This window comes from Cherax quadricarinatus, chromosome 2, assembly GCF_038502225.1.
Source record: "Cherax quadricarinatus isolate ZL_2023a chromosome 2, ASM3850222v1, whole genome shotgun sequence".
Classification (NCBI taxonomy): domain Eukaryota; kingdom Metazoa; phylum Arthropoda; class Malacostraca; order Decapoda; family Parastacidae; genus Cherax; species Cherax quadricarinatus.
In genome coordinates, this window is record NC_091293.1 from 22,076,565 (window position 1) to 22,090,006 (window position 13,442).

Consider the following 13,442-nt stretch of genomic DNA (forward strand, 5'->3'; position numbering starts at 1 on the left):
TAAGGACAAGCTCTCTGGAACGAATTAAAATCATTACCCGAGGGTTCACTGTATTTCGTATCTCCAGAATGCCATTCTAACCAGTTTCCCTGAATGCCCTCATAAATGGTACCTTGCTCACACTCCAACAACATGTCAAATCCCAAAAACCATTCATCTTCACTCACTCCAATCTAACATGCTTAACCATCTACTACTTAAAACCTTAATATTATTCTCTCAATCTGTCCTGTGATGTGCCACCTCAAATTTGTTCCCTCTTAGTAAACCTGCCTTGAACCATCAAACTTTATAAATGATAAACATGTCAAGAACCCAACAGTTGCTCTATGAATTATAAATACAGGATAATTATTTTATTTTATTAACACATCATCCATTTCCCACCAAGGCAGGGTGGCCCAAAAAAGAAAAACTTTCATCATTCACTCCATCACTGTCGTGCCAGAGGTGTGCTTACACTACAGTTACAAAACTGCAACATTAACACCCCTCCTTCAGGGTGCAGGCACTGTACTTCCCTCAGTAAAGGTAAATGTTATTTTATGAATTATTACTGTATTAATTCATGTCTCACTGTTTTCTTTGTTGGAAAATGTATATTTCATGTGAAAAAAAAAATTAATACTTTTGGGTGTCTGGAACGGATTAATTGGATTTCCATTATTTCTTATGGGGAAAATTAAATTGGATAACGATAAAATCGGTTAAGGACAAGCTCTCTGGAACGGATTAAAATTGTTAACTGAGGATCCACTGTACTTGCAATATCTGCCACATTGCTCCTCTATCCACTCTATCATACGACTTTCCTAAATCCATAAATGCAATGAAAACTTCCCTACCTTTATCTAAATACTGTTCACATATATGCTTCAATGTAAACAATTGATCTACACATCCCCTACCCACTTTAAGGCATCCTTGCTCATCTAAAATCCTACTCTCTGTCTTACCTCTAATTCTTTCAATAATAACCCTACCGTACACTTTTCCTGGTATACTCAGTAAACTTATTTCCCTATAATTTTTACAATCTCTTTTGTCCCCCTTCCCTTTACATAAAGGAACTATACAAGCTCTCTGCCAATCCCTAGGTACCTTCCCCTCTTTCATAAATTTATTCAACAAAAATACCAACAACTCCGACACTATATCCCACCCCCCACCCGGCTTTTAACATTTCTGTCATGATCCCGTCAGTTCCAGCTGCTTTACCCTCTTTCATTCTACACAATGCCTGATGTACCTCCCCCACACTCACATCCTGCTCTTCTTCACTCCTAAAAGATGTTATACCTCCCTGACCAGTGCGTGAAATTACCGCCTCCCTTTCATTGACATTTAAAAGTTCCTAAAAATATTCCTGCCATCTACCCAATACCTCCAGCTCCCTATCTACTAATTTCACTACTCTGTTTTTAACTGACAAATCCATTCGTTCCTTAGGCTTTTTTAACTTGTTTATCTTACTCCAAAATTTTTTCTTATGTTCGTCAAAATTTCTTGACAGTGCCTCTCCCACTCTATCATCTGCTCTCCTTTTACACTCTCACCACTCTCTTTACCTTTCTTTTACTCTCCATATACTTTGCTCATCTTATAACACTTCTGCTTTGTAAAAACCTCTCATAAGCTACCTTTTTCTCTTTTATCACACCCTTTACTTCATCTTTCCACCAATCACCCCCCTTTCCTCCTGCAACCACCTTCCTATAGCCACAAACTTCTGCCCCACATTCTAATACTATTCCAACCCTCTTCAACCCCCCTTCCCCACTACTCATACTTGCACTAGTGCACCTTTCTGCCAATAGTTGCTTATATCTTACCCTAACTTCCTCCTCCCTTAGTTTATACACTTTCATCTCTCTCTTACTTCTTGTTGCCTTTTCCTTTTGTCCCATCTAACTGTAGCTACAAGTAAATAATGATCTGATATATCAGTTGCCCCTCTATAAACGTGTATATCCTGAAGCCTACCGATCAACCTTTTATCCACCAATACATAATCTAACAAACTACTTCCATTACATGTTCTGTCATATCCTGCATACTTATCATTATATGTATATATTTATACGATTAATTATTTTGGTTAGGAAATGGATCGTTCACCATGGGTGACGACCAGTTGAGGATTGTGTGGCCTCACCTCTGCACTACTTGCCTGACGCGAGCTGACATCAAGGGCGAGTGGTGTGGGTTAGGTATTACGACACCTCTCTCGGTCTTGAAGTCAGCCTTGCTTGCTCATTTACATTGATTGAGAAACTATCTTGAGTACAGTATTATTCTCTCAGTCTCTAGAAAGTGCGAGTATTTGTGACACTTTCACTTAGTAGAAGTTCCTCTGTGTTTAACCCTTTCAGGGTCCCCAGGCCCTCTCCCAGACTTGTTCTCAGGGTTGCCCAAATTAAAAAAAAAAAAAAAAAAAAAAAAAAAAAAAAAAAAAAAAAAAAAAAAAAAAAAAAGGATAGAATCTTTTCCCGATCACAATGACACCAAAAGTATGAAATTTAATGGAAAACTTACAGAATTATGCTCTCGCGAATTTAGCGGTCTCGACATTTACGCATCTGCGATTTTGCCCATTTTGAGCCTTATTTTCGGCCAATTCCAGTGTACTAGTTGACAAAATTCATAACTGTTTCGCTAGAACTCCATTTTTTCTATCGAATGAGTACAAGAAACCACCCATTTACCGATTTCAACTATCCAATACAGTGGTCAGAATTTAGCAACTTTGCCAATTTCACAGAAATTTCAAAAGAAGCCAATTTCCAAATAGGGTCCAGAATAAACAAGACATTCCTGGCACTAAAATAACATTTCCTTTGTTCATTAGTCACATCCCCATGCCCCTCTTACACTCTTTTGCTTTCCACTTTGAATTTTTATTCTCACAAAAAATAGATTTACTAACCATACCACTGGCGGGATTTGAACCCGCGGTCAGAGTCTCAAAACTCCAGACCGTCACATTAGCTACTGGGTCAGCTAGCTTCAATAAGATTCGTCCAACCAGGTGTATTTCTACACCATAGGAAGGTTGGCATAGGCACCACTGTGTCCACCACTGTGTAGAAATACACCTAGTTGGACGAATCTTATTGAAGCTAGCTGGCCCAGTGGCTAACGCGACAGTCTGGAGTTTGAGACTCTCTGACCGCGGGTTCAAATCCCGCCCGTGGTACGGTTTGTTTGCAATCGTGTCATTACAATTTCTTGAGTCAAGAAGATTTACTGTTATGCAGACTACTGCATTAGTGTAGAAATGGTATAAATAATATCGGCGCACTTGTGAAAGAATATTAGACTCGCCAGTTGACGTGTATTGGACACTTAGCACGATTTGTTTACTTTTGAGCTTTGGTAAAAATCGAACATTTCTGCTACTTTGAGCTCAATTTCAAGGTATTTTTCATTCTAAAACCAGTCAAAATCATCTCAATTTCTGTAATATGTCTTCCATTCTATAAAATGAGACCAGGAAAACTAGAACACAACAATAAATTCCATACGAAAATACAGTGCAAAGTCACTGTTTTAATCCAAAAACACGGTCTGTTTTTTTTTTCTCATTACGCACTGTGTGCTGCAGGATTTTTTTTATACTGCGCACACTGACCACATAGACCTATTCTTTCATATGTAGGCCTACCAGCTTTCTCTCACTAGAATTGAGGGAGCTAGAATTTAGGCATACTAGTACGTCAAAAACCCTGGTGCGTAAGCCGTACTAGTACGTCCGAAACCCTGAAAGAGTTAAGAGACTTCCATTACTCTGGTCGGATTATAAGTTGTTCAACTCAGAGAGACAAAGAGAGACTGTAACTTTATCAATTCTATGTTTAAAGACCTTCAATCAGAATGGATGTTATTGTAAACTGTATATAATTTACAAGTCTGTTAAGTGTTTGCATCTAATTGATAAGTTAAAGGTACCATTAAAATACCTTAAGACCACAACGTAATATACGTTATATTAAAGAGATATTTTACAAAGTTTTTATGTTCTCCTCACTCACGTATATAATTTCCTATTACAATTTCCCATGAGTACATTTCTTACTGAAGATACCCTAGATTCGTACCAGATACTTTACAAATCCATTGGAATATTGTAACGCATGCATAACTTAGAGGAAGAATTCTGCTCCACTTCCCCATGGAGATTCTTCCAATAGTATATGCATAATATGTTAGTGCTCAATTAAGTTTCTTTCTTGAAATCATGACCTGCCCATTTGAGCAGTAAGCCACTGGCATAAGCTAGATGAACCAGGTCAAGCATGTGCATCGAGGTACCTGTGGAGACAATGTTATCTATGGATGCTAAGAGGGGAAGTATGAGTGTAAAGTGATACCAACACACTTATATGGGTGTGAAGTATGGTTTGTGAACGTTGCAGTGAGAAGGCGGCTCGAGGCAGTGGAGATGTGTCTGAGGACAATGTGCGATGTAAATATTATGCAGAGAATTCGTAGTGTGGAAATTAGGTGGTGTGGAGTTGCTAAAAGTATTAGTCAAGAGGGCTGAAGAGGAGCTGTTGAGGCAGTTTGGTCATTTAGAGAGAATGGAACAAAGTAGAATGACTTAAAGAGCCTATAAATCTGTAAGGGAAGGAAGGCGGAGTAGGGGTTGTCCCCGAAAAGGTTGGAGGGGGGAGGGGAAAAGGAGGTTTTGTGGGCAAGAAGCTTGGACTTCCAGCAAGCGTGTGTGAGCATGTTAGATAGTGAATGGAGACGAATGGTTTTTGAGACCTGACAAGCTGCTGGAGTGTAAGCAGGGTAATATTTTGTGAAGGGATTCAGGAAAACCGGTTAGCTGGACTCGAGTCCTGGAAATGGGAAGTGTAATGCCTGCACTTTAAAGGAGGGGTTTGAGATATTGGCTGTTTGGAGGGACACCTAAGCTGTCGTATCTGAGCTCCTCTGCAAAGACAGTGATTATGTATGAGTGATGGTGAAAGTGTTGAATACTTACACAATGGAAATAAATGGTATAAAATACCGACACAATGGAAATATAAACACAAATGCAGTATAATGTGATCCTTTATTGACTACGTTTCGCCCACACAGGGGGCTTTTTCAAGTCACAAACAGAACAGTTCTGTTTGTGACTTGAAAAAGCCCACTGTGTGGGCGAAACGTAGTCAATAAAGGATCACATTATACTGCATTTGTGTTTATATTTCCAATACTTACACAATACTACAAGAGGATCAAGAAAAGCTGACTTTTAATTCATTTATGTTTAATGAACTGTGAGCAAATTAATATGACTGTTGTACAAAAATTGAATCCTTATTATACTCCAATGTCAATAATAATCACATATTTCTAAAAGCATTCATCAAATTAGAAGAGAACTCAAGTAACGTGATACATTGATTATAGACAAGACTGTTCATCTTACTATGAAATCATGTGGTCTGTTCCTTCACCTTAAATTTCACTTGCTCTACATAATAATAGTTTTGTTTTTACTGTAATCTGAGAATATTTCATACTATAAAAGTAAAATCAAAGAAATATGAAAGTTCTCTTATAATATGACAACCTGCAGAAGTACTTTCACATCAGCTGCTACACTGAATCTGAGTACTGCAATTCAATATTTAAAAATCATAAAAACTCAATAAAAAAAAAGTTTAATAAACTAGCAACTGTATCGAAAACTCAGTTTTGAGTATGGCAATTTATAACTGCTATAAAAAATGTCATAACGTTACAAGAGAAAAAATGGATCCAACTATCTAGGTACTTCCTAGCTACAAGTTTAAGATATAAATCCTATTAGTTGTACTTACTTTAATAGCTTGTATTAATATCTGCATTACATACCAACTCTACATTATAACTATCAGCTTTGAATTTTTTTTTTTTATAAATGTGAATGTTGTAACAAGCTGACAAATACATCATAATCTGTTGCTAGTATCCACATTATCCACTGAAGTATTGATGTCACAGGAAACAACAAAAAAGTTACATTAAAAACATTTAGCCTACACGATAAATGTGCCAGATGTCTAAGTCCCAGACTTTACATAAAATACAATTTATTTTTCTTAAATTTAATCAGTACCATATCTAAGCTGGTTAATAGGGTGCCCCTGAAACATTAACACATATACCAGTATTATTAATGATTTTTAGAGTTTAAAATTAGCATACCATACTTTTCTACAAAAACTCATGCGCTCCCAATAAACACTGAGTATCTGACTCTTTCACTAAAATCATTTTTAACTATGTATTTAGTTCATTATTAAATACCTCTCATGTTGACTCCATTTCCAGTGGAATGTCCCTATTTTCTCTTTTCCTGGCTGAACATTCTGTATCTGATTCTTACTGTTCTAGGCTTTAACAGCTTTTATTCAGCATTTAATATTTTCTTAGTATTTAATCCTTTTTTTTTCCTGTACCTAGTTCTTCATCTTGTACACTATGTACGTACTTAAGTCATCTATGCAGTCTAATAACAAGTACAGAGGTAATGCAACAGGAAAATAGCAATACAGATAATCTTTTTAACATGGTCAAACATTCTTAACAATTACATAGGGAATTCCTTACCTTAACTGCAACATATAGTTTCTACTTAAGTCTTTCTATACAAGTGTATTATGGAGCTGGGATCAAAACATTGCGGAAAACTGCATGCGAAAGAGGAAGAATAAATGGAAATATTCAAGCTAACAAATCCATTTAGTGAGGAAAGTTAGGATACAAAGCATTAAAGCAACGTGGAAATCTAGTTATTTTTAATAAGTTCTATAAAATTCTTCGAAAGTACATTTAAATTATTTATCTCTTGGGCATCTACAATAGATATATAACAGCAAACATTTCCATTGCTTATTTTCAATTTTCTTACTAACAAGCAACTCTAATTTCCAGGTGAAATGAATGTAGTCTTCTGAAGGTTTTTACTTCCTTGTGGCACGTCCCCTGCCTCTTCCCTTTCCTCTTCCCTTTCGATGAGATGTAGAGACTGCAGGAGCAGCTTCACATTCATCTTCACTTTTTTTTCCTTCATCATCTGCTACTCCAACAGCTGATGCCTTATCAACACTTAAAATAATAATATATATATTATTAGTCTCTTAGAGGAGTGCCTACATATCAAGTACAGCACAGTGTATTAAAGAGTATGTTATATAACTGAATAAATCAATATTTACCATAATTTGTTTAACATATAGAAAGTTACACACTGATATCTATGGATGTCACATTTCCCTCAGGTTTGTAATAAACTGGTACCACATGTTTCCAGTCCTTCCTAGTACATACATGTGTTTGGCATATACTATACAGTTGTAGATTATCACCTATAGTATACCACTGATGCATTTTTTTTTGGGAGTTCACAATATTCATATGGTTCCCTTGTACAGTCTTCCCTTATACATTTCAAACGTGTCAAGAGTGTGCTCATCATACATGCTAAACAAATTGACCATCTATTTCAGCTATGATAACAAAAAAAAAAAAAAAAAAAAAGTTGCCAACAGCCTGCACTAAGAATATATGGAGTGTCCTCAGCAAGCATATGCACCTAAGAAAGTATAAAGAAACAAAGTGACAGAAAAGGGGCAAGAAAAGAAAGGAAAATGCTATTTACTGAAAAGGTAACCAGTAAAGAAATCAACAAAATGGTATGTCTGGATAAGTGTAAGCTAAAAAGAAGTCGCAACATTTCTTTCCTTACAGATGTCTGAGGATAACTGGTCTACTGCTACTGGATTTATCAGGAAAAAAAGACTGCCTTATATCTCTGTACGTACTGACTCTTAAAAAATTTTTTTTTTACAATACTTTATGTAAAAAAATATGTCCTCTTTATTCAACTCTTTGGGGTTGACAGGTCCTCTCAGAGGCTTGTTCTCAGGGTCGGCCAAATTTAAAAAAAAAAAAAAAAAAAAAAAAAAAAAAAAAAAAAAAAAAAAAAAAAAAAAAAAAAAATCTTATGAAAAGATAGAGAATCTTTTCCCGATCATAATGACACCAAAAGTATGAAATTTGATGGAAAACTTACAGAATTATGCTCTCGCGAAGTTAGCCGTATCGATGACATATACGCATCGGCGATTTTGCCCACTTTGAGCCCTATTTTCGGCCAATTCCATTGTACTCGTTGACAAAAATCATAACTATTTCACTAAACTCAATTTTTTTCTATCGAATGAGTACAAAAAACCACCCATTTACCGATTTCAACTATCCAATAAAGTGGTCAGAATTTAGCAATTTTGCCAATTTCACATAAATTTCAAAAGATGCCAATTTCTGAATAGGGTCCAGAATAAACAAGAAAGACATTCCTGGCACTAAAGTAACAAGTTCTCTGTTCGTTAGTCACATCCCCAGGCCCCTCTTATATTTCTTTTGCTTTCCACTTTGAATTTTTATTCTCACACAAAAAAATAAGATTTACTGTTATGCAGACTGCTGCATTAGTGTAAAAATGGTATAAATAATATCAATGCACTTGTGAAAGAATATTAGACTCACCAGTTGATGTGTATTGGACGCCTAGCATGATTTGTTTACTTTTGAACTTTGGTAAAAATCGAACATTTCTGCTACTTTGAGCTCAATTTCAAGGCACTTTTCATTCTAAAACCAGTCAAAATCATCTCAATTTCTGTAATATGTCTTCCATTCTATAAAATGAGACCAAGAAAACTAGAATACAACAATAAATACCATACGAAAATACAGTGCAAAGTCGCTGTTTTAATAAAAAAAACACGGTCAAAGTTTTTTTTTCTCATTATGCACTGTGTGCTGCAGGATTTTTTTTATACTGCGCACACTGACCACATAGACCCACCCATTCTTTCATATGTAGACCCACCAGCTTTCTCTCACTAGATTTGAGGGCGCTAGAATTTAGGCGTACTAGTACAGTAGGTTGTAGGTTGGTAGACAGCAACCACCCAGGGAAGTACTACCGTCCTGCCAGATGACTGTGAAACAAAAACCTGTAACTGTTTTGCATGATGGTAGGATTGCTGGTTTCTTTTTCTGTCTCATAAACACGCTAAGATAACAGGGATATCTTGCTACTCCTACTTACACTTTGGTCACACTTCACAGACACGCACATGCATATATATATATACATACATCTAGGTTTTTCTCCTTTTTCTAAATAGCTCTTGTTCTTTTTTATTTCTTCTATTGTCCATGGGGAAGTGGAAAAGAATCTTTCCTCCGTAAGCCATGCGTGTCGTATGAGGCGACTAAAATGCCGGGAGCAATGGGCTAGTAACCCCTTCTCCTGTATACAATTACTAAAAAAGAGAAGAAGAAAAACTTTATAAAACTGGGTTGCTTAAATGTGCGTGGATGTAGTGCGGATGACAAGAAACAGATGATTGCTGATGTTATGAATGAAAAGAAGTTGGATGTCCTGGCCCTAAGCGAAACAAAGCTGAAGGGGGTAGGAGAGTTTCAGTGGGGGGAAATAAATGGGATTAAATCTGGAGTATCTGAGAGAGTTAGAGCAAAGGAAGGGGTAGCAGTAATGTTAAATGATCAGTTATGGAAGGAGAAAAGAGAATATGAATGTGTAAATTCAAGAATTATGTGGATTAAAGTAAAGGTTGGATGCGAGAAGTGGGTCATAATAAGCGTGTATGCACCTGGAGAAGAGAGGAATGCAGAGGAGAGAGAGAGATTTTGGGAGATGTTAAGTGAATGTATAGGAGCCTTTGAACCAAGTGAGAGAGTAATTGTGGTAGGGGACTTGAATGCTAAAGTAGGAGAAACTTTTAGAGAGGGTGTGGTAGGTAAGTTTGGGGTGCCAGGTGTAAATGATAATGGGAGCCCTTTGATTGAACTTTGTATAGAAAGGGGTTTAGTTATAGGTAATACATATTTTAAGAAAAAGAGGATAAATAAGTATACACGATATGATGTAGGGCGAAATGACAGTAGTTTGTTGGATTATGTATTGGTAGATAAAAGACTGTTGAGTAGACTTCAGGATGTACATGTTTATAGAGGGGCCACAGATATATCAGATCACTTTCTAGTTGTAGCTACACTGAGAGTAAAAGGTAGATGGGATACAAGGAGAATAGAAGCATCAGGGAAGAGAGAGGTGAAGGTTTATAAACTGTTCCCAGCGGCAGCGGCAGCAGCGACTTCCAAGCTCCGTATTTTTCTCCAACTACCAGAGCTACAAATGCTCCTATGATGACCTAGTTACAAGCAAAACTGCACTACCCAACGTAGCACCCAGAATGACAAAAGATTACCAACAGTGAAACCTACAAATCGAAAAAAAGAGAGATCAAAGGAAGACTGCACACAAACCGAAAGCAACACCCCGCTGCCAGCCGAACAACGTAACCCTAAGCTTTGTATACTACAACTTCTTCTTAACAACAACAATTCCTGTAGTATTATGAGGCGCAATCTAAGAGGAAACAACACCAAGGCCAGCAAGAAAACACCGAAAAATCAACTATTCAACAAGTGTAGCCAGGAGGACGCCGGCCCAGCAACCACCCCACTCACCACCACTCAACGCGACACCACAACAATAACAACAAACATGGCTGCCACCAGCCCATCCTCCCCTCTCTTCCCCGGATTCAACCTACCTAGTAGTCTCTCAGGTATGACCAACGATCCAGATACCCTAAAGTCATGCATCTCCAACTTAGTTATTGAAAATATGAATCTTCGAGAGACGCTAACAAAACAAGACACCAGGATGACACAACTCGAGAACAAAATCCTCAGTCTTGAACAAAAGTTATCAACACCTGGAATGACTAACTGTGACAAGACCATCCAAACAGTCATAGATAGCCATACCCAACAAATAATATCTCTTAATACAAAGGTTGAAGAAGCAGTAAAACAATGGAAGAACAACTTAGATAACCAGTTCAGTGACTACTTTGCTCTCCAAGAAGATAAAACTGAGCAAGAAAAACTATCGGACGCAGTAATAGTTAACAGTCCACTTTTTCCCAGTGATATGAACCAAACAAACAGTAAAGAAATTACTCTGCAGATCATAAAGGACCAAACAAGTGTTATTGTACCAGAGTCTGAAATAAAAGAAGCCAGATTACTAGGATCCCATGGTAGAAAAAGTGTTATGCTTAGATTCAACTCACATGATAGGAAAAAAGACTTAATTATTGCATCTATTAAAGTAAAGAAAGAGGTATACATAAACGAGTGTCTTACCAAAAAACGTCAGAACCTCCTGTATAGAGTCAGAAAACTTAAGCGGGAGAATAATGACACAATACACCAATGCTTCACACGGGATGGGAAAATTCTAGTTAGGAAAACAAATGTAGGTCAACTGTACACAATCACGAACGAGAATGATCTATCACGATTTCTCAGGGATACTAATCTTACAGAGAATAACTAAACAATGTCCAACTTAAAAGTCTACGTAGTGTAGTGTATGTTTTGCTCCATTATTGTTCAAATTTCATTGTACAATCTCTTAGTATTTAAATAATCAACTACCTCATTTTGTGATTTTACTAGTAAGCATAAATCACCTTATGTGATTTTCTTATTTACTATTGTTCGCTTGAACATTAGCTGAATTGATACTTTCTCTGTCCATATTACTACCTCATATTTTTTTTAAATACTACAATTGATATTACTTACTAAAATTAATAAATATCATTTTTACTAAAATTTCAATTTACTCTTAACATTTTTGACATTTAATAACCATTACTTGACTAATTACCTTTACCTGTTTTAATACCACATTTACTATCCTAGATTACTCTTAATTACCTTGTACTGCCATATAACCTCAAGTATAACTACCAGTGCAATATTGAATGAAATAAACATTACTATTTCACTTTTTTGTAATCATTATTACTTACTAAAATTTTATTAAACACCATATTTACTACCAGTCAATTTTACTTTTGTACATTAAACATTATTTTATACTTCCCATAACATTTTGTTGCCAAATTTTCAAGTTTTTATATTCAACCCCAACCTTGTATTATCCTTTGTACCTGTGTACCTGGGTACCTGTCTACCATCTTACTATCATATTATAACCAAGACATTACCATTGTGATTTTTTACTATTATTCTTTTGTACTTTAATTGTGAATTTTATTTTGTCAATTTAAATCTATAGTTATAACCTTGATCTTGTCAACAACCCATACCAGACTCTAGTGCAATTGCAAGTACCATTTCAAATTGTATTTTTATATTATAAGTTTATATTATAATTCCTACCATCTGTCCATTTAACTTTGCTTACCATTACTTAATTTTAGTCCCTTTTATATTTTCTCCTTTATTTTAGCTTTATATAACTATCCTAGTTTATATATCCACAACTGTTAAAATAATCAAGGTGCTATTCTCAGGTGCTAAAGTAGAATAAGCTCACAATCTTGCCATTATATTCCAAAGCTCATTTATTCACAACCTATATTCGTCCCTTTTTATTATAATTTTAAACTATAATTATAACTTTAAAAAATTACCTTTATAGTACTACCTACTATCATATTCCCAAGCACTATTATATGATCATCACTTTATTTGTATTAGTCCCTTAGCTCATTATTTTACATTTGTTAAATAATTCAGGTGCTATTTTTTAGCTTAAGACTATTTACTTTGTTTTATACTTAATTCTAACTATAGATTCACTACAAATCTTATGATTACAAGCATTGATCCTGATACCAACCTCTTATTTAATGACTTAAATGAATCAAACAGTTACTGTAATTACTACACTGCAGAACAATCAAAGGCACTTCTCAGTGCCAACAACAACATAACTATCTTTAACTACAATATCAGATCATTAAGCAAGCATTACGATGACCTCATAGCATTACTAAATTCCTTACATGCCAATATGTCCATCATTACACTAACTGAAACCTGGCTAAAGCCTGATAGTACAGATGTCTATGCCATTCCTGGTTACACAGCCATACACAACTGTAGGCCAGACCAACAAGGGGGTGGCACAGCCATATACTACTCAGACCAACTAGAATGTATCACTAATACTTGCACAAGGGATGAACATGGGGAATATATAATAGCTAAATTCAAATCCAAATACCTACAAAAACCTCTCACATTGATAAACATCTACAGAGTTCCACAGTCAAACATTAGCCAATTTAGTCAAAATCTAGGAAGTATGATAACTGATGCACGCATGAACAAAGATCACTTACTACTCTCAGGTGACTTCAATATAAATCTCCTGCAAGACCAGGACCCACACGTTACTGAATTCACAAACACAATGAGTAACTGTATGTTACTACCAACAGTAACAAAACCTACAAGAGTTACAGAGACTAGTGTTTCCCTACTTGACCACATCTGGACCAACACCATATCCCCTTTAAAATCAGGCATAATTACAG

The 13,442-nt window shown here is 35.9% G+C and overlaps 1 protein-coding gene across 2 annotated transcripts in view; it reads right to left on the minus strand.

Moving 5' to 3' along the window:
- Positions 1 to 5,246: 5,246 nt before the first annotated feature.
- LOC128693591 (myb-like protein X) overlaps positions 5,247 to 13,442 on the minus strand; it is a 239,416-nt gene continuing 231,220 nt past the window's right edge. Inside the window, exon 14 of one of the 2 annotated variants that reach the window (XM_053783391.2) lies at positions 5,247 to 7,089. In XM_053783391.2, coding sequence (XP_053639366.2) covers positions 6,945 to 7,089 — 145 coding nt within the window. In that variant the 3' untranslated portion in view covers positions 5,247 to 6,944. The remainder of the gene's footprint in view (positions 7,090 to 13,442) is intronic. The other variant, XM_070087622.1, reaches the window with a different exon arrangement.